Source organism: Equus przewalskii, chromosome 4 (genome assembly GCF_037783145.1).
Source record: "Equus przewalskii isolate Varuska chromosome 4, EquPr2, whole genome shotgun sequence".
NCBI lineage: Eukaryota > Metazoa > Chordata > Mammalia > Perissodactyla > Equidae > Equus > Equus przewalskii.
In genome coordinates this window covers 50,175,183-50,198,296 of record NC_091834.1, presented here as the reverse complement: position 1 = coordinate 50,198,296, position 23,114 = coordinate 50,175,183, and the positions used below count along the sequence as shown (strand labels likewise).

Here is a 23,114-nt window from a genome sequence, read left to right as displayed (position 1 = left end):
GGAGTGGAAACCAGAGAAACCTGATAAGGGGGAAGGCAGAGCCCAGAATTTTCTGAATGATAAAGTTAATTATGATAATTACTTTTTGCTGATATTTACATGTCTAGAACTTATATACATTATCTCAGTTAATGTTCACTGAAATTCTATAGGACATAGGAATAAATCTTCATGACCTTGGATTAGGTAACAGTACCCAAAACACAAAGAACCAAAGAAAAATATAGACAAATTGGGCTTCATCAAAATTAAAACTATTTTGTTTCAAAGAGCATTATTGAGAAAGTGAAAAGACAACCCACGAAGAGAAAATATATGCAAATCATATACCTGATAAGAGATCTGTACCCAGAATATATAGAGAACTCTTACAACTCACTAATAAGAAGGCAAATTATTTAGTTAAAAAATAGGCAAAGGATCTGAGTAGACATTCCTCCAAAGAAGATATATAAGTATAATATACTTATAAGTATATTATAAGATATACAATAGCACATGAAAAGATGACTAACATCATTAGTCATTAGAGAAATGCAAATCAAAACCTTAATGAGATACACCTTCATATTCACTAGAATGACTTTAATAAAAAATACAGACAACAAGGATGTGGAGAAATTAGAACCCCTACACTGCTGGTGGGAATGTAAAATGGTGCAGCCACTTTGGAAAACAGCTTGGCAGTTCCTGAAAATGTTAAGCATAGAGTTACCATGTGACCTAGCAATTCCGCTCCTACGTATATACCCAAGAGAAATGAAATGTATGTCCACATAAAAGCTTCTTCATGAATGTTCATAGCAGCACTATTTATAGTGGTCCAAAGTTGGAAAAAACACAAATGTCCTTGAATAGATAAACAAAATGTGGCATATTCATACAATGGGATATTATTCAGCAATAACCTGGAATAAATATCAGTATGTGCTACAACATGGATAAACCTTGAAAACATGCTAAATGAAAGGCCACATAACATGTGATTCCATTTATATGAAGTGTCCTAAATAGGGGAATCTATTGAGACAGAAAGTTGATTAGTGGTTACCAGGGCCTGGGAGAAAAAAGAGAGATGTAGAGTGACTGCCAATGGGTATGGAGTTCCTTTTTGGGATGATGAAAATGTTCTGGAATTAGATAGTGATGATGGTTGCACAACCCTGTGAATATACTGAAATCACTGAATTGTATTCTTTAAACGTGTGAATTATATGGTATGTGAATTATATCTCAGTAAAGATGTTGATAAATGAAAAATCAAAAAATCTTAAGAAGTAGGTATTATTTCTATTTTTTAGATAAAGTAACTGAGGCTTGCTGAAGGCCAAATGGGCTAGTGATGGAGCCAGAATTCAAAAGCAGTCTGTTAACTCCAAAATCTTTATTCTTGATCAGAAGGTGCTAATGCTATAAGGCCTTCCTGAAGTAGAGAACCTGAAGTAACTTTTACATGGGACCTATGGTCTTAGACCAGTGGGAGAGGAAGCTAATTTCTTTCTTTCTTTTTTTTTGAGGAAGATTAGCCCTGAGCTAACATCTGCTGCCAATCCTCCTCTTTTTGCTGAGGAAACCTGGCCCTGAGCTAACATCCATGCCCATCTTCCTCTACTTTATATGTGGGACGCCTACCACAGCATGGACCACCAAGCGGTGCCATGTCCGCACCCGGGATTGGAACCGGGGAACCCCGGGCTACTGAAGCAGAACATGAGCACTTAACCGCTACACCACCAGGCCGGCGCAGAGGAAGCTGTTTCTTAATGGTCAGGCCTGACTTCTAAGACAGACTGTTCGGACATGGTTCTGGTTCACCACTTCACTGAGGAGTAATCTCAAGATGCTGAAGTTATTCATTGTTTGCTAAGACTTTGATGAGACAGATGGATGTGCAGGGTACAGAAGGCTCTGTTCTATTGCAGAGAACATTCACTGGGATATCTTGAGTCCAGACGCTCTGAAAGTTTGGTGAATTTCAGCATCACCTGATAATCTTGTTAAAAATGCAAATATCCAGGTTCCACTCCAGACATACTGAATTACAAACAATATCACTGCCTGATGAGTGTTGTCAGCTGGGTGGGACAGAAAATCTGATGATAACTGATAGGTTCCCACGAATAGGCTTTACTTACTAAAAAGCTCCAGAGGAGGTGATTCCAGTTTCCGCCCCAGAGGTGCTCTTAGAGAGCAATGGGCTGCTGTGTGCAAGAAGCTGAACCCTAGCTCTTATCTGAGGAGCTTAGGAGGACTCGCTTCAAGTTGGGAACCACAACAGTGGCCCAAAGAGCAAAACTCATTTTGGGGAGATCCGATAGATGTTTTGACTATACTGATAAAAATAATTTGTCTTCTTTTGAAAGCAACTCAGATAATCAAGAAAAATGAGAAAGTTTGAGTAGAATTCATCCCACAGCTTTCCACCAGAAAGAAACATTGTTTTATATTTTGATGAACAGAATCCCAGATTTGACGTGACTGAGCCTACGTTCATGCAGAGAGAGTCATACGATTTTGCCTAAATGGGATAACACAATCAATACATGATAGCTTGTAAACTTGCTATCAATATCTTTGAGATCCCCATGTTTTAGGGAGACAATGCTTCATCTTTAATGAAGGAAAAACAGCTTGGGTTTAATTTTCTACAGTTTCATAACAGTCACCATTTTATATGACACATAAAAGCAATCCTAGTCTTAAAGTACATATCCCATACCAACAGATCACAAAATTTTCCTTGATGTTTATGTCATTACCCTTTTATTCTTTGTGTATCGCAAAGCTAATACAAATAGATGAAAATAAATAGTTCATTTCTACCATAAATTTTTAGCAATGCAGGAAATACTATGGTTGTCAAAAAATTTTATGAGTGCTCTAGAATGCTGAATATGTACAGGCCCTTGGAAATAAAGATTGTGGTGGTTGAGAGTTTATAAATTTCAAGTCAATTTTTTTTATATGTAGAAGGATAGAATATTTTTTCCCCTCTGAGTTTCTTTACAATCCTAAAATTCTACTGGGGCAAGAATCAACTTACAAGCTATTCCATAAACCTCATTGTACTTTGTAATAAACATACACTGAAAATGTCCCAATAAATGTTCACTGGAAGAAATTGTAGAATTTTTCAAAATCAAACTTTATGTTCTGATGATCATTCTTCCTATCTTCAGGAAATTCAACAGAATATTTTCTGCTTTTACACTGGAGGAGGTCTACATGAGACGAGAATTCTTATTTCTAACCTAGAGCAAGGGGTAAATTAATCTAGAAAAGAAGTTAAGTGGAAGAAATTCTGATTTGAAACATGTTGTTTTTTATTTCCCATGGTATGAGAACTGGTCCTAAAAACATTAACTGTTTCTCAAAAGAAATGCTCAACTTGATCTGAAGAAATAACGAGAAAGAGCAAATCTTTTTATTCACGGTTAAATGGACTATTAGTAAGGATTAAGGAAACATCTGGAACAAACTGAGAGAAATCTCTTAGGCTGAATGATAGCATATTTAAATACAAGGATATGTATTTGATGCTTTTGTCTCCACATATAACTGCCTTTTCTCACTGTTAGTATGAATCCGTATTCTTTTTTTAGAAGTGTCTTCCTCCCTCTAGAAAAACAATAAAATTCCCTTGGGATATTCATAAATAAGCAAAAAAAATTTTTTTAATTTCAAGGGATTTTGTACATAATGTAACTTTTCTGCTTGTTACCACCTCCATCCTTGTAATTGAACAGCTTGATAAAAGTGAAAATTAAACTTTCTCAAAAAAGCATAAAAATACCAATCACTTATTAAAACCTTTTCCCTTTTATGTGCCCCACGGGACCACATTGGCTCACAGAGTCTGCTAATCTATGGCATACAGGACCCTTCTTTTTCCTCGAACCTGATGGTGATGCCTGGGGGGGGAATAAAAACAGTTTCTAATTTTTGAAGAGTAAATGTTAGGAGTTGAACTATAGATTTGATCATTTGCTCTTAGCAATTTTAGTTACTGACTAGCCCATCATCACATGTAGGTAGTGGCAGAGCAAAGAAACCAAAGAGAGAAAACATTGTAAAATGAATGCATCAACTGGCATTAATAGTGCTGGGCAGGCCCTACTTTCCCTTCCAAAGCGCCAGAATGACTTAAGAAGGCCTTTTCACATTGGCGCACACGTGAGGACACCCTCACTGGACAGGAACTCCTGCTTATGCAGAAAGGATTCTGGAGATTTTCCTTTGACTGTTGCACCTCTGTGCCAGCAAACACCAAACCTCGAGGGGAAAACTCACAGCTTGATTGCACTTTGTACAGATGCGAATGTTGGGATAACTGAATTGGAAGCCCAAATAGGGGTATTCAGATTTTATGGGTGCCCGCTTACTTAGAGTCTCATTTTTCAGGAAAATACCAGGCTGAGTTTATGTGGTCCTCAAAGTGAGGCAAAGGCGTCTGCACAGGCCACTGAATTGCATTCAAAAGGAGTGGGGACACCAAGGCTGATGCATAGTGCCCCACTGGGGATTTTACTCCCAGATTATCATTTTGAGATTATGGCCAAAGGCAGTTAAATCACGTAGGAAAGTGTGGGCACTACTGAGAGAATGCGAAAATGTTTGGAAGCAGCCTTGGGAGACTGAAGCTATGTGAATGGGATTCACCACTTGTTTTGTTATTGTTGTTTTTTTTTTTTTTGCTGAAGCCTAACTAAGAGCCGTGGTGGGAATCACAAAGGGAACAGCGACTGACGTTTGAGAACCACCAGGCCCCTTTACAGCCGATGCCTCCTGAAATGACTACCATCAGATAATATCCACTACAGACCTCTTATTTAGATTTATAGAAATGGAAAGTCTTTCAGGGACCACCTAATACACTACATTTTCAGTTCAAAAAATAGAATACAGTTCGATATTGTGGAAAACATAGCTTATATACTAAAATAAATAGATTGCAGCCCTAGCTTTCACTAACTAGCCTTGTGATGAGGAAATTTAACCACTTTGTGTCTCACTTACCCTATAAGAAATTAATATAAAAATAGATGAGCAAGCCATTTCAAATTACAAATACATTACTGTCATTAAAGTTGTTATAGTTCTGTGAACCTGAGAGAGTAGAATCTTTGATATCATTTAGGCTTCCTGAGATATTTCAACAGTATAATTTATTATTAAATCTTTTTTTTTTTAAGAGTGGCACCTGAGCTAACATCTGCTGCCAATCTTCTTTTTTTTCTTCTTCTTCTTCTCCCCAAAGCCCCCTAGTATATAGTTGTACATTCTAGTTGTGAGTGCTTCTGGTTGTGCTACATGGGACGCTGCCTCAGCATGGCTTAATGAGCAGTGCCCAGGACCTGACCCAGCAAAACCCCAGGCCGCTGAAGCGGAGCACAGGAAGTTAAGGACTCAGCCACGGGCCGGCCCCCTACTATTAAATTGTAATATCTACTGGCAAGATGGGATCTTAAATTAGGCCCTGAATGGAAACAGCTTTATACCACCACCATTAAACCCTGAAATACGGGACCCCAGTCCAAAGGATGAGTCAAAAATATCCTTGATGCACTGAGCTAAGCAGGCAGAGCTGAGGAAACACTCCCTGCTGAAGCGTACCTGCAGGGCCCTGGCGCACATTATCGTTAGATATGGTGGAGAAAGTATGACTCTATCCTGAAGCTTTCTAAGCTCAACACAGTATCTAAAACAAACAAGAGAAGTTTCGGCAAGGGTGTCCTTGCCCACAGTAACCGATATACTTCAGTTATGGAAAATTTCTTTTAACTATAAGCAGTTTTTACCTTAACTCTAACTTCACTTCCCCTGTGACAGGAGGTATCTACATTAAAAAGCAAACAAACCAGCAACAAACTTTAGTGACTTTATGACTTCTCATCGACACTCTCGGGAAAATAGAAGTTGATGAGGAGGGGAAGCGGTAGGTGATAGACTTTCTTGCAGATTTGTTATCTGAACTATTGGAAAAGATTAAGATGCTCTGACACATAGTGTCTTCTGATGATGAAATCTGTCACTATCAGCCCAGTTCAGACTCATATTTAATGAATAAAGACAAGACTGTCAGGATGTGGGTTCCAAAGGCTATAATTTCAAAGGTGAAAGTCTCTTTCTGGTGTGGGGTTTGGGGAGCCATCAGGAACTCACAGAGAAATTAGTCAAAATACATGTGTGGGCAAGACTGGAAAAGAAGTTTTATGAATAGTAAAAAGCTTTCCAAGGATTACAGCACATATGCAAAAGCTCTCTGTTGCTAAAGGGTGTGTGTGGTACAGCCTGAGAATGCGACGAAGTTCACCAAGCCCCAGTGTGGGGAGTGTTAGCAGATAAAGTGGCCTCTTTTGAGGTCTGGACCCAAACAAACACCACTTTGGTTCCCAGACTGGCCCTTAAATTATTTGACATATGTAAACTTCCAATATAAAGCTGGTTGATATAACTTGATTGTAGTACATTTTTACTTTAGGGAGAAAATTAGGGGCCAAGGCTGAAATCTAGGACGGTGATTGGAAATAAGTGACCTATTTTTAAATATTGGGCCTATTTTAGATCCGATTCTGTAGAAAAGAAAGCCAGTGAAAGCTTATGTTGGAATATATCCTTAGTGAGTGCAATCCCAGGGAGGCAGGAGTGAGGGAAATAGGAAATGAGGAAGAGAAGGAGGGAGGGCAGGTACAAGGAAGTGCATTGCAGAGCTGGCCACATTTGATATCAAGAGCAACTGACTGCTCTGTCTCACAGGGCCATTTTCTGAGAGGCCACATGATCTACTGCCTTTAGGAAAGTCCTTCTGAGGGGACAAAGGAGGAGAATTTATCTGACAATTCCCATTTCCCATGGGTCAAAGATTTCATCCCACAGGGTATTAACTCTTCACAGGATATTAACTCCACATGTCGAGGGTGCACACACTTGATCATTAAGAGGATCCCCAACTTCTCAGCTTTAGTAGCAATCGAGACGCTGGAAAGGAGGGAAGAGGCACGTGCTGTGGGCATGAGGCAGGGCATTGTGGACTTGTGCCATGGAAGCTAATGCAAAAACAAGTGGCCAAGGGTCCTGGAGGTAGGTGCTGCCAAGAGAACCTGAGGTAGCAAGTATGAGTCCTGACGCAGAGAGTGACTGGTGCCTGGGCAGTACAGGCCTTGAATGCTTGGCCCCTCAACATGAGTCAAGACAAAATTCACTTAACACTCAGTTTAGAGAGAGACTCATAATAAGAGAGGCTATCTTTGGTTCTACTTTAGGCAACAGGACACATATCAAGGTCCTTGTTCTTCTCCTCGGGAGCAGATGAGCACCCAATTTTCTTGGTATACTATTAGGATGGATTTGATGGAAAGTAACTGACAACTCAAGCCGGTGTAACATTAAGGAAATGTATTAACTCAGAGAAGAGGAAGTCCAGAAGTTGGTGGATTCAGCAGTTGAATCATGTTCAAGCTCTCTGCTTTCAAATAGGCTACCATCTGCCCAGATTTCTTTCTTCCTTCCTTCCTTTTTTTTTTTTGTGAAATAAACAGTCATATGTAATATGTTCCAATATCATAGATTTTTCCTGTTTCTCTTTATGCAACAGCCTCGGCACCCTAAGTTACAAAAATCAACTGTTTTGTCAGCTGTTTTACAGCTTCATAAGAAAAGTTGCCAATTTCTCAGCTAGAAAAATTAGTTGGGTTCTCATTTATTCCTTCCCTATATTTTCCACTCACTCAAATCCACATTTTTTTGTTTTGTTTTTTTTTAAAGATTTTATATTTTTCTCCCCAAAGCCCCCCGGTACATAGTTGTATATTCTTCGTTGTGGGTCCTTCTAGTTGTGGCATGTGGGACGCCGCCTCAGCGTGGTTCAATGAGCAGTGCCATGTCTGTGCCCAGGATTCGAACCAATGAAACACTGGGCCGCCTGCAGCGGAGCGCACAGACTTAACCACTCGGCCACGGGGCCAGCCCCTCAAATCCACGTTTTACATTCCCTTATTTACCATGCCTCCTCTTCCTGTATCATATTTTGTACTTTTTAGAATTCTTGGTGGCAGACAATGGTGAAAATGTGGCTAACTTAAGTAGAAGTTGAATCTATTAAAAGTCTATCTAGGCTGACAGAATCTATGAGAGAGCTAAAAAAACAACTGGGCAGAAACCATGACAAGTAAAGCACAGGCAAAATCCTGCTACAGGACGGTCTGCTTAGGACATCACTGCTGGAAGCATTACCATCCTACGCCTGGCCCCATACGGCTCGACCCATTGTCCCTGCCAAGCCCCTCCCCATGGTGAACCACTTCACCCATCCACTGGGTAATGATTTCTTATCATTATTCTTTGCTGAAAATCATAAAAAGCTTACAATACTTGCATTTCAGAAGTAGAGACTTTTATAATTGAATTGATTTTTTCAGTCCCTATTGTCTCTAAAGACCTGGTTTTTCAAATAATGAATCTTAAACATTATCCAATAGTAAACTTAATTATTATGTGAGCTGTTTCCCTGTTGGAATTTCACTACAAATGATTGATGTTTTCTCCCCATTGGTTTTGCTTCAGTTTTAATCAAATATAATCAGATAATTTGAATTTTCTGCCAGAGTATTTGGCATGTTTTCTGGCAACTAAATGAATAAGTTTATTGAGCGTGCATAGCTTGAAATTTTCTGGTGATAGTGTTTTATTGATTTGCTCTTTTGTAATTAAATCAAATAAGCTAACATTTCTAGAACCCAAGCGGAGAGAACATGACTTAAACATTTATTGGACTGGATTTGTTATTTTGTGAAATTGTGCTGATGGACATGCTGGACCATGGAAGATGAGATATGAAATGTAATAAACCTCACATATTATCCACAAGCAACATCTACTTTTATCTAAGCTGTCCAGATTTTTTAGCACCAGTTGAGGAGGAAAAGCCCTGAGTAATGGTGGCTTATATTACCAGTACACGTGTGATTGCAGTTAGAAAAAAAGGAATTCTTTTCAGCCTAGAGAGTCTTTCCTTCGAAGATCCTCAAAACTGTGACTACTTTTTGCAGATGTTTTCAGTGTATTTAGTCAAAGCAAAACAGAAGTCAATCAAAAACTTTAATTTTGGAAATGGGATCTATAAGACATAAATGAACAAAACATTTGACTGACTTTTTGATCCTTAAGTCAGCATTTTAGATGTCATGTTGAACTGGTCAAAATTTTTCTTAAATACTATATACCTCCATTGAGATTTGTTAGGAGCTTTCAGAAGGAAGAAACCAGGATAAAGAGGGCCATAAAGAATTGATTGTATTCACAAAGTTAATTAACAGAATCAATGACTAGATTATTTTGCTTTTCATAATGTGTAAGAAAACAATCCCCAGCAGGCCCTTTGTAATAATCACAGAGTTGCGTAAGATAGGCTGTTCACTGACTTGCTTCTGCTAAAATTGCATTTGGGAAATTCAATCTAAATAACCCTGGAAACATAGTCTCTTTTTTCTAACCAAGGCAAAAAAACCAGGGCTTGAAGAGTGATGTCTTGAAACCTGATGTTATTTATACATGAAATATTTATCAATGGTGTCACTGTATGGTTGGTGATCCTGTCCTAGGGCAAAATGGCAGGAGCTTGTCCTCTTTCAACCAGGATGGCAGCCCTGGAGGAACAAAACGGAGCTACTTGAAGAGCGCTCATGACTCTTTATGAGCATTGCTAAATGAGCCCTTCTGGAAAGGTTGTTTAGCTCCCGGAGATACTTCAAAAGAACCCGTGGAAACCTGAGGAATGCAGGTTTCCTCCACAGACTTTAAAGGGCTGTGGGAACCACCTGAGTTTCTCAGGCTGAAGTGTGTTCTATACTTGGCAGTATTGAAACTAGCTGAATCAGATCCATGACAGACTCACTGAGTCTGTGGCTCTTGACCTTGTAAAGATTGGGTTCTCCCTTTCAAATGTAATCTTAGTTGAAAGGTACAGATTGGGGGTGACCTGTGATTTTCAGGTTTCTTTTTGATCTTCCCCCCCCCCCCGCCCCCCATTTGCTGCCCTGCCACATGTGCGTTCCAGCACAGCAACTGTCCCTGTACCTTCCCTAGAGAGGGCCCACCTGCTCTCTGCCAGCCGCCCCTTTGAAGTGACAGGCTTCCTTTCACAGGGTGCCCCCATCCCTCATCCTACCCTCCCCCCCACCACCCCTTCCTGTCCCATTAAACACACACACTAGATTGAGCTCCTACTTCAGACTGGAGAATCTGATTCGATCTTTTTACAATTCGCCTTCCCAGGGAAAAGCATACCACAGTTTTTAATGATTTTTATAACCAATAGGAATGATACCATTAAGCAAATATTACTCAGTGCCATTATTAAATTGGCCTCTGCTCTATATAGTGACCTGAGGGTAATTATAAGTACAAACAACTGCCACATTATGATCCATCACAGAGTATTTCTTGGCATTTTTTCTTTAAGTTATAAGAACTCTATTGTGAAGTTCATATGGACTCACCCATAATTTTCAAATTATTTTAATCATTTATCCAATAATTTAATCATTTATCAAATGGCTGGCAGTGTACCTATTTTTTTTTTAAAGATTTTATTTATTTTTTTTCCTTTTTCTCCCCAAAGCCCCCCGGTACATAGTTGTATATTCTTCGTTGTGGGTTCTTCTAGTTGTGGCATGTGGGATGCTGCCTCAGCGTGGTTTGATGAGCAGTACCATGTCTGTGCCCAGGATTCGAACCAACGAAACACTGGGCCGCCTGCAGCGGAGCGCGTGAACTTAACCACTCGGCCACGGGGCCAGCCCCTGTACCTATTGTTTTGAATGTTTTTTTGGAACAATAATCAATAATGATTGATTACTTGATCTGTGGATTATTTATTGGCAATTATTTAACAGCAAAACAAACAAAATCTTGGTTTCTCCACTTCTGAGTGGCAACCGGAAAATAAAACCCCAAATTAAGTTTTTAAAAAAGGACCCCTCTCATTAATTTAATCAGTATCATTACAGAATGCAGAGTGTAGAATAATGCTGAAGATGTTTTCATCTTGGAGCCTCCAAGATTACTTTACATTTTAAAGCATGTTCCAATTAAGGGATAACAGGATGGAGTCTTGCTTGATTTTGCTGGCTTGGGACAGTTTTCTTAACCTCTAAGAGCCTCAATTTCCTCATCTATAAAGTCAGGAAATGATTACTCCCTTGTAGGGTTGAATGAGAATAGTACTCTAAAAGTATTGGAGGCTGCTTCACAAGCAGGAATCCTGGAACTACCTACATGGAAGAATGGAGGGTGACTGACCCATGCTGACTTCCTCTTCCTGGGGGATTAACTGGAAATCTATGAATCAGACATTTCTCCAGTACCTTCCAGTGAGCCTCGCTCTTCAGGCTCCCGTCTTCCTTCTCCTAAGCTGATTTCTTACACACTGCCTAGCCTTAGGCACCTGACTTAGCAATTCCTATTCCCCAAGCCACAGGTTTTTAAAAGATTGCATTTGCCACATTCCCAGGGCAAGTTTATAATATTTTTTCCCCACCAGCCATTTTGACCAAACTAACACCTTCATGTTTGGAGGTCCCCACCCTGGACACTCAACAATGAAGATGTCTAGATTGAGAGAGACTCAAGAGGGCTCAGAGAAGACTTGGAGATGCAAGTATTTAAAGGACATGCAAAGAGACACAAGGGAATCAGAATTTAAAAAATCACAAAGGCAGCTGAAAGAAAAGCACAAAACTCAAGGTTACCAAGTTTATGTTAGTCTGCTCATGGTGGAAACACAGTAATTTCTCTTATGATTAACATACTAACAAAGGTCATGAGATGCATTCAATATCAGCACTGTAAAAGTTAAGGATAAATGTGCTTTTAGGGACTTTAGGTTTACAGTAAATCTTGAAATTTGTTTGTTTTTTAGGGTCAGAAACATACAGGGTGATACAGTTACTTTTGTCTATCTCAGTGCAAAGTGCTTTTCCTCTTGACTGGGATGGCTTATGTGAGTCATAACAATGGAAGAGTATCAATTTTGCTTTTACAAGAGAAATAACAGCTGTATATAAGACATGAAGCTGATCAGAACTTAGATCACAAAAGAAAAAAACCCAAAAAACTACAAAGGGCAGTTTGGGCATAATTTGGGATAATTCAATATGGACTTTACATTAGTTGATGCTATTGAATTAACGCTGATCAAATCACTTTCCCCTTCTTAACCATAAGCCCAATACATCGAAGGGGCTGGTTTTTGTGGAATAATGTTCACGTTCTATGCATAGATCTGCTAAAGTATTTAGGGGTGAAGGACCATGATTCTGCATCCTACTTGTTTGATTTTTGGAAAGGGAAATGTATTAAAGAGCTGGAACAATTGTGGTAAAATTTAATGAATTTATGAAAGGAGTATATGAGCATTCATTTTACTCTTCTTTTAACTTTTCTGTGGGTTATAATATTTTCATAAATAAGAACAGTGGATAGAGTGATGTTGTTAGAAACCAGCCATTTCGCTGTGGGAGAAAGGAGATATAAAATGGAATGGGGGAAAGCAGGGGAAAGCTGTGTGTTGTTGAATTTCATTGGAAATATCGATACAAACTGATTTTTAACAAAATTATCTCTAGCTCTATCCGTGGAAAGGGCCTAGATCTTGATTTCTAAATACTCTTCTCCAGTAAAAGGGGAACCTGGACTGTTTGGAGAAATAACTGATTCCAGGGCTGGGATGAGTCTGGAACAACTCATTGTAAGAGAAAACAAGGAAGTACTCCAACATTAATAGGACACTGGAGCTGGCTTTTGAAGTGGCACACACTGGCTAAATTTGGAATAATGTTGGCATCAAAAACAGTAATGATGGTTACGGTTTTAGCATATTGAACAGAACAATCCTGAATGTTGGATATTCTGCAGGACCACATAACCAGACTCAGTGTCATGAAGAACAGAGGGAGGCAGTGAGGCGTCTCTGGGTAAACAGACTGGTAGAAGCACACATCTTTGGATCAGAGATCACTAGCCTATGGTAGCTAAGCAGAATGGAGATCCAAGTTTGAGCCTTGGCTGTCTCCCCTTGCTTTGGACATGTCCGGCAATGCCTGGTGATCATGGTGGTAAGCTCCTGAAATGAGTATTTGCAAGAGAAAAAAGGTACTTATCCTAAGTATGAGAGAGTCAGAAGACACAGGCCCGGTCTAATAACAAGATTGTGGCTTTGGAGTGGAGGGTGGAACTGAGGATGCCATGATGGCTGTCGTTTGGGGTCTCCTCTCGCCCAGCCCACAAAATTGATTTCATGGGAAAGGGCTGTGAGCAGAGAAGAAAGAGAGGAGTTCACAGAAAGTCTCATGAGACATTAGGGCCTGGGGACTGCTGTGTTTGGGGAACTGTGTATTAGGAGACAGAATCTTGTAGCCCTGTTTTGGTGGATTGGGAACTCTGGTGCCAGCAGTGGTGGCAGTGACAGAATACAAAACAAACGGCATCGACATTGTCTAAGACTCCCCCAGGACTCCAGAAATCATTATGTAGTGGAGCGTGTGTGTGTGCGTGTGTGTGTTGGGGGAGACGTGTGGCAGGAGGTACCTAAAAGGGTCTGTTAGTCCTAAGATTACAGGTGGAGATAGACCCAGAGACACCACTTTTCACTTGTATTGGGACCCTCTATTTCATCCTAGATCAGTGCAGTAGTTTGCTTAACAATTTAAGAATAATGTGACTGCACTTAATGCTTGTGAACCACACACTTAACAATGGTTAAGACGGGAAATTTATGTTATGTGTATTTTACCACAACTAAAATTAAAAAAAGTAATTGGGAGAAAGGAGGGAGATATAGGTGACTTTTCCTTTTAAGGAAAAAGAGTTACTTAATTTAATAAATCGAACAATGTGAGACAAAGGATAGGCTCCAAGGGATTTCCGTCAGCAGGGTGAATAATCATCCTCTCTGTCTGGGTCATTAGCTCTCCTATCTGGTCATTAATCCCTGTACCTTGAAAAAAGACAAGGACCAACTGCAGTCCTTCAATCCGCTCTCCAGTAGACTATCCAAATCACGCTCACTCGCTGATCCTTCTCCAGACCAGATGTTTGAAAGCTTTTCGGTCCTCTGCATGAAAACCGTCCTTTATCTCCTTGATTTACAACAGCCTTTCATTTGATGATCAAACAAAACCACCAATAATTCTGTTATAGATGTCTCAGAAGGGTCGTAGGAGAATATTTATTCCCGATCGGCTTTTGGCTTTCAGTCCTGCTTCACTCTATCAGCTGCACAGCCTTAGTGCACTATGCACTTTCTTCCACGCTGGAATATTATGCACATTATTGTTCTTTTAAGATCAGCTGTCTGTACAGTGATGTTTGAAATGGCAGTCACTTGGGGTGGAATGCCTCAGGAGCTACACCAGACCACTCATGCACCTTGACCCTGTCAAGTCCTGGGATTCTTCCACTGTCACATGCACTGTGGTGTTAGGAAAGGATTTCTATTTTACCTACTCAACCCAGTAAGGAGGTTGGGGAAATGTAATTTTTGTGTGGTGAGAAATAAAATGACTGTATGTTGTTTTACGATCTGTATTTTCTTTTCAAAGAAAGATAGTAAAAAGTACATCTTTTCTTTAGAATGAGAAAAGTTGTTAGAGGACTCAACAATAAGATTGAAGTGTTTGGAGAGAAATGCACATTTAGAAATATAACTTGCTATTTCGAGTTGATTTTTCCTGCCTGGCTATAGGAATAGCACCTCACAAAGCAATTGGGAGGTCTCATCATTTTAGTCTTCCCAAAGACTGAATTGCATAGCCCAGGCAGCAATTGATTGGAAAACACTTGGCTTGATTTTGGATGAAGCCACAGATTAGTGAGTGTTTATTCTTAGGCTGTCGGAAAAAAGGTGGTTACAGTACTGTTAACTATAAAGAAGAATATACATAATTTTGAGGGTATGAGAGAACCTACACTCTCTCCAGAATAGCTTTCTTATCCATTGTCAGGTGCCTGAAATAATGTTATTATTACTTTTTCTTTTCTATAGTTTAAGGCCTTATGCACAAATGTCTCTGGAAGGATTTTTAAGCCACTTTTTCTAAGTGTGGGACTAGCTGTTTTAAAATCACCTAGGATACTTGTTAAAATGCAGAATTGGTACCAAACTCTCTGAATCAAAAATTTTGGGATCTACCTTTTTTTTTTTGATGAGGAAGATTGACTCTGAGCTAACATTCATTGTCAAGCTTCCTCTTTTTGCTTGAGGAAGATTGTTGCTGAGCTAACATCTGTGCCAATCTTCCTCTACATTTTTGTATGTGGGACACCACCACAGCATGGCTTGATGAGTGGTGTGTAGGTCTGTGCCCAAGATCCAAACCTGTGAACCCTGGGCCACCAAAGCAGAGCATGTGAACTTAACTGCTATGCCACCAGTCGGCCCCTGGGGATCTACATTTTTAACAAGCCCCCAGGTCATTTGTTTTCCCACCAAAGATTGATGTCACTGTTTTAATCTATAATTAGTTATTTTGACGTAATTGTGCTGTTATGCTGAAGGCAAAGGTTGTGGGGAGCAGGTCTAGAGTGTATTCAGAAGGAGAGGGGTGGGGAGGAAGGGGCAACTCTCAAGAGGGAAAGATTCACTAAAGCAGAGAGGCTGTTAGGAGAGATACTTGTTCTATTTCACGGTTTGATCCCTGAATCTGAGATTTAGAAGGGTCTTGAGGGTGTTTCAGAGCTTGCAATACAGGAGAATTAAAGAACAAAATAAGAATTCACACCATAACAACCTGGGAGGAACAGAGTAGAAACAGTGCAGGAATGATAGCTTGAAACTCTTAGAAACAATACAAGACATCACAAAGTGAAAGACGACTTAAAACCTCATAAAAACAACATTTTTACATCCCCCCAAAGAAGACCTAGAATGCAAATGACAAAAAGATCAAAATATAAATGCATCCTTATCAAAAACACGACAGAAAAATTATGAAAGAATCTAATATGTATTGTAAACCTACTATGTACCAGGAACTTGCACAAATTTATCTGATTTAACCCTTGCAACTGCCCTACAGGCCCTCATTTTTATGATGAGATTGGAAAAAGGAAAAAACTCAGGATCAGAAAGTTTAAGTACCTTCCTTGGTATGATAGTCAGATGGGTGTTTGACTTGAGAGTCCATGTTCTTTTACCACTGAGCACACCCACACGGTTATCTGAGTCTTCTAAGCACTCAGCAGAACTGCATTTCGCAGAACCTCTGCGCTGAGTCAGCAGGATGACTCAGTTTACCGAACGCTCGGAAAGTGGACATAAGTGTTCCACTTCCAGGCCTGGCCTAAAAAAATATCCTTCTAGGAATACTCCTCTCTTTCCTTTCCCTCTTCTTGCTGACTGGAATGGAGATGTGGCAAAGGGCAACGGTGGAGCCTACAGGCTAAAGATGGCAGAGCCTCGGCAGCCTGGGGGCCTGGTTATTATGCAGCAGCTGACCCGCATAGGTGAAGGACATCTTCCTCATGTACTTGAACCAGGAGACATTTAGACCCATTGATCACAATTGTTATGCTGTCATAACCAACGCTCATGTGAAGAAATCTTATGGCACCTCTAAAACTCCAGGGAGAAATGACCAAATGATATGTAAACAAGCTGTTTGTTTAATAGGAAACATGCCCAATAAATCAACGTACAGAGACATATTCCACCTAGAGAATAGTTAAGGAATTGTAAATTACAATGTGAGATCTGCTGACAAGACTGTGGAGACCAACATACATTCACACCACACCAGGGGATTATATATTGGTACAATCTTTTTTGGAGGAAATTTAGGGAATATTTATTGAGAGGCATTGTAACATTCATTCTTTTTGAATTGAAACCTAGTCCTTGATATTAATCTTAAATTATTATTTGAGATAAAATCATTGGTATAGAGTTGTATTTGTGATAACAAATAAACAAACCCCAAATAAAAAAAGTGGTGTATCAGTCAGGGTTCTCCAGAGAAACAGAACCAATAGGATATGTGTGTATGTTTATGTGTGTGTGAGAGAGACCCAGAAAATAGCAGCAAACCGAGTCCAAAGTAGTCTGCTGGCAGAATTCTTTCCTTTTCTGGGGAGACTGGTCTTTTTCTATGAAGGTCTTCAACTGATTGGTTGAGGCCCACCCACATATGGAGAGTGATCTGCTTTACTCAAAGTCTACTGATTTAAATGTTAATCTCATCTAGAAAATGCCTTTGCAGAAACATCTGGATAATTGACCAAAAATCTGGGTACCATGGCCTAGCCAAGTTGACACAAAATTAATCATCACAACTAGTATAGTTAAATATCAAGAAAAACAGAGAAATGGTTTATCAAATTATGACAATCAGGGGCGGGCTGGTAGCACAGAGATTAAGTTCATGTTTTGGTGGCCTGGTGTTCACTGGTTTGGATCCTGAGTGCGGACCCACGCACCGCTTATCAAGCCCTGCTGTGACAGGCGTCCCACATGTAAAAATAGACAAAGAAGGGCACAGATGTTAGCTCAGGGCCAATCTTCCTCAGCAAAAAGAGGAGGATTGGCAGTGGATGTTAGCTTGGGGCTAATCTTCTTAAAAAAATTATGGCAATCAATTTACTGGAATATCATAGTCATTCAAAATTATGAATATGAAAACTATATAGAAACATGGAAAATGTCATTTTCTCATTTCATGGAAGCTCATTGAATGCTCTGATTGCCAAGTTGTGTGTGTGAGGATGGACAAGCCACAGCTCCTTGTTTTAAGAAGTTCACAGCCCAGTGAGATGGGCATCCTGGGAGACAGTGTTTGGGGAGTGGGCTGTGCAGATTGCAGTGGGGATTGGTGACAGATGAAGCTGAGGGGGCAGGCAAAGATCAGCTCACAAAGGACTAGAAGATGAATGTGTTCCTGAGGCCTTTGGGCTTTATCCTGTAGCCACAGGGAACCGCCGAAGTGTGTTTAAAGAGAATGGCTTTGCCTTTATCGAAGAAAATTTTGGTAACAAGACAGGGATTGGTGTGAAACAAGGCCTAAGGCCAAAAGACTAATTAAATAGGCCTGGGAGGAATGAATTGAGCCTGAATTGAAGTGGTGGAAAAATAGAATGGAGGGAAGAAATTCCAGGGAAATATATCAGAAGCAGAATCAATGTATTTGATGACAGATTAGCTATTCAGGCTAAAAGAGAGAAAAAACATCAGAATAAACTCTGAGATTTCTGCCTTGGTTGCTTTCCAACAAAGATAGAGAACAGAGGAGGAAAAGCAATCTGGTGGGAGGGGAAAATGAGATTTTTGAGTCCACTTTTGAATATGGTTCATGTGCTTTGGGACAACTACAGTCAGAGTCCAGTCAGAAAACTGGAACCAAACCAATTATTGTAGCAGAAAAAAATGAATATAAGGGATTAGTTAAACACGAGAAAGTTAATATGGGACACTTAGGTAACACAGAGCTGGTAAGGCAGGGAGAAGCTTCCATCCTGGGGCTGAGGGAGCAAAGGGAAGAAATTGGGGTTTTTAGACCTAGACGTTTGGAAGAGATGCTCTGGGGAGTCAGGAGGGAGCTGGGGAATGAGGATGAGGCTGGACTGAAGGACTGAAAGGAGGTGTCGACTGGAAGCGACAGGTGCTGCTGGGGTGAAAGGCTACTGCTGGGGCGAGGCTGACAGGACAGGAAGGGAACAGGGGAGCGCTGACTGCCCTCCTCCTCCAGCCTGGCCGTCTCTCTCAAACACCTCCTATTTGCAGAGTCTAACCCACTAGTGGAGAAGAAACGCAGTTTGCATAGTAAAAGTCCCAGCATCACAGACTACAGAGTACAGAAGGATGAGTTCGAAGAGGGAAAAATAACTTACTTCAGAAAACTTAATATTAGAAAGAAGAAAGGGAGAAATTCAGTGAAAGTCAATGATGGATCAACTTTATCCATCTCACAAGTTAGAAACAGACACCAAATTAAAGAAAGGAGAAGAAAACAATATGAAAGAGCAGTAACTAATGAAATTGAGAACCAATGTAGAATAGAGAAAATTAAAGCCAAAAGTTGTTTTACAAAAAATAAACTAGCAAAATTGATCTACTTCATAAGACGGATCATGAATAAAAGAGAGAACTCGGCAACATTCACCAGTATCTTGGCTGAAGAAAGGATATTACTACACATTCTATCAGCGTTAAAGAGAGAAAGAGGATATCAAGAGCAACTTGATCCAATGCATTGAAATCCCCTGAAATTGAAAATGAAAGGAAATGCATCTTTGATGTGCCAAGCTTGGAGGCCAAAGCCTGCTAAATCAGGGCTGCTCCGTCATTCCAGAGGAACCCTCTGATTTTCGAAAATCTAAGTCAGCTGTGGTACCTTGGATTCTTCTGAGATGAGCAAATGCTCATTAACCGGACTAGGAAGACGTTCGTTGTGTTTTATTCATACAGTGACCAAACTTGCCACACAGCAAGGCCTGATGAGTGGTCCCACGTCCGCACCCAGGATCTGAACCGGCGAAACCCTGGGCCACCGAAGTGGAGTGCGAGAACTTAACCAATCGACCACGGGGCCTGCCCCTGTTTTTATTTTTTAAACTTTATTGTAGATAAGTTCTGGCATCAAAAGTATAAAGAATAAAAAGTATAAACTCATGCATCTACTACCCAGACTAGGGCAAACAAAATTATTAGTGTAGTTGAAACAGTTCTCTGTGTTACTCCTTTTTCTCATAATCCTCCTCTCTCCTCCAGGGGTACCCATTTCTTCAATCAGGTGTTCATCACTGCCTGAACTTCTTAGGACTTCATATATATCTCTCAAGTACTTAATTCTTTAATACTTTTAACATATATATTACACTATGTACTATATATATCTCTTTACTACTTAATCCCTTAATACTTTATATATATAATATAGTATAATACAGTATATATATATAATAGTGTGTATATATATATATATATACACATATACTATACACTTAGGAATATATATACCCCTAAGTGGTGTGTGTGTGTGTGTACAGTATAGCTTTTCATTTTAAAATTTTTATATAAATGGTCTCATACAGCCTATATTCTTTTGTTATTTGCTTTTCGGTCAAGTTTATATTGATGTCATACTGATTCATTTGTTTTCACTGTTGCCTAATATTCCATTGCATTAATATATTACTATTAATCAATTTTCCTGTTAATGAGTATTAGTTTATATTAACTAGTAAGATAAATATTTGCTGAAAAAAGAAAAACCATGTTACCATGTTTTTGGTTGAGGTGAACAAGCTGTTGTTTTCTAATGAGTATATATTGAAAAAAGTCAGGCCTTTGTCTTCAGTAAACAATGTGATTGGGACCTGGGTTGAGAGTAAATTTATGGTGCTGTTCTTTATTCTAGCATTTTAATGACCTCATGTCTACTTCCATCTCCTTCATGGTTAGGAACATTATTCCAAAACCTACTCTCTCTGTCTGTCTCTCTCTTAATTGAAATATAATTCACATACCGTAAAATTCACTGTTTAGAGCATAAAATTCAGTGGTTTTTAGTGTAGTTACAAAGTTATGCAACCATCACTATTTAATTCTATAACACTTCACCATCCTAAAAGGAAACCCCATACCCATTAGCAGTCACTCTGATTCTGCCTTAACCCTGGTCCTTGAAAATTACTAATTTACTTTCTGTCTATATGATTTGTGAATATTTTCTCCCATTCTGTGAGTTGTCTTCCCACTTTCTTGATAGTGCCCTTTGAAGCACAGAATTTTTAAGATTTTGAAAAAGTTAATTTATGTTTTTTTCCCCTTTCATGACTTGTGCTTTGATGTCATATCTTAGAAACCATTACTTAATTCAAAGTCACAAAGATTTACACCTATGTTTTCTTCTAAGAGTTTTATAGTACTAACTCTTACATTTAGGTCTTACAGTTTGATCCATTTTGAATTAATTTTTTATATGGTGTGAAATAGGGGTCCAAATTCCTTCTTTTGTATGTGGATAACAGTTGTCCCAGAACAATTATTTAAAACATTCTTCTCCTTCATTGAATTGTCTTGGCACCCTTGTCAAAAACCAATTGATCCTAGATATATGGATTTATTTCTGAATTCTCAATTTTATTCCATTAATCTTTATGTCTATCCTTATGCCAATAACACATAGTGTGATTATTGTAGCTTTTTAGTAAGTTTTGAAACTGAGAAGTGTGAGACCTACAACTTTGTTCTTCTTTTTCAAGATAGCTTTGGCTAGTCTGGATCCCTTGCATGTCTATATGAATTTTAGGGTTAGCTTGTCAATTTCTGCAAAAAAGACAGCTGAGGTTTTTATAGGAATTGTGTTGAATTTGTGGAGTATTACTATCTTCAGTTTAGCAGCTCTTCATGATATCTTCCCGTCCATGAACTTAGGATATTGCTACTTAGGTCTTTTTCAATTTCCAACAATATTTTGTAGTTTTCAGTGTACAAGCTCAGCAATTCTTTTGTTAAGTTTAGTCCTAAGTATTTTATTGTTTTTGATTCTATTGTAAATGGAGTTGTTTTCTTAATTGAACTTTTGTATTATTCATTGCTAATGAGCACATTCTATTTTGTCCAAGAATCAACTTTCAATTTGATTGAAATAGCCCTAAAAAATTCATGCTCAAATATGGCTTAAAATAAAGAAGATTGTTGTGACATGAAGAATTTGGAGGGAACATTAAGGCCATATAGGTAATTTTTTGTAACTGCTCAAAATTTGAACTCATACTCCTGAAATTGAGTTTAATCTCTTTAGAGGAGGTGGAGCTTTTTCATATTCACAGTAAGTTATCAGTGAGATATTCGTGCCAGTGCATATTAAGAGACACACACAAAAGCATTCACTTCCAAAAGGACCATTTTGGAAAATACCTTATTCTTCAGACTTCAGTCACTGTAGTTCTCAAGTTTGGTTCGTAACTTTCCTTTTGTCCACATCGTCAGAATGCTATAAGGTTTAAATTGCTTCTGTACAGTATGCTCTGTAAAATATATTTTAGCTATCCCCTGAGGATAGGTTCATGTCTCAGGGATACTTATGCGTCTCTCATGAATTTTTACAGTTTCCAAAAGTGCCTATAAAGTGCCTTAGATCACCAAAAAGGATTCCGCTAATCCAACTTATCCTGTCTCTAACCAACCGATATGCTTTCAATTCCTTTTATTTCCAGGTTGAAGCATCAGAATTTGCAGCTATTTATTATGCCAAGATCACTTTATCAACTTCTGAAAAGACAAAAGGCAACTTTGATTAAGATTTTCCCTACAGCACGGCCATGGACAAAAATTGTCAGTTTTACCTACGTTGGGATAAACAGTTGCGGCGCAGAGCCAGCATTCCGCAGAGTCCCGCTCAAAGCTACAACTGTTAGGCAGCACTGCCCTCTTGTGGGAAAGTTCGACAATGACAGGCTTGAAAAAGTCCCTGCGTGCTGCTGTTGCCTGCCGGTTTATAATAAAACTAGCCTAACTGGAATCTAAATTTTGTGAACCATCAATTTTTATCACAGGTATCCATCGCAGGTTCACAGAACCCCTGATATTCAGTTTTGTGTGTGTGAGGAAGATTGGTCCTGAGCTAACATCTGTGGCAATCTTCCTCTATTTTATGTGAGACACTGCCACAGCGTGGCTTGATGAGTGGTGCAATGTCCACGCCCAGGACCCGAAACCGCAAACCCTGGGCCCCTGAAGCAGAGTCAAGGAACTTAACCACTACACCACCACGTCTGGACATTTAATTTTTATCTTAAAAGAACAAGAACATTTCAGGTGTTCTAGTAATCATGATCTTCCTTGCCCCCCTCAACAAGTAAGTTAATGTTTCTGAGATTTCTAAAACCTTAACATGTTTCACCAAACGAGTATAATTAAACAGTATCAAGTATGGGTTTTCCTTAGTAACGACTGCTTCATGAGAGCAGGAAATTGACCATATGGATGCAAGCAGGAAAATATACGTAGATTGTCAGTTTCTTTCAGAGATGCTGCCTATCCTTTTTGTGGGTGAGAAACCAGAGATCCAAAGACGCGCAAAAATTATGAAAGCACGTGATTCAGAGTCCTTGTCTCTTGT

The 23,114-nt window shown here is 39.3% G+C and overlaps 1 protein-coding gene across 10 annotated transcripts in view; it reads left to right on the top strand.

Annotated features, from left to right (window-relative positions):
* SNX13 (sorting nexin 13) overlaps window positions 1-3,790 on the top strand; it is a 143,558-nt gene extending 139,768 nt beyond the window's left edge. For 3 of the 10 annotated variants that reach the window (XM_070615850.1, XM_070615844.1, XM_070615854.1), the window contains one exon: window positions 1,522-3,121. In XM_070615850.1, coding sequence (XP_070471951.1) covers window positions 1,522-1,526 — 5 coding nt within the window. In that variant the 3' untranslated portion in view covers window positions 1,527-3,121. Of the gene's footprint in view, window positions 1-1,517 lie in introns of all 10 variants that reach the window. The other 7 variants (XM_070615848.1, XM_070615855.1, XM_070615846.1 and 4 more) reach the window with 6 other exon arrangements.
* Window positions 3,791-23,114: the final 19,324 nt, after the last annotated feature.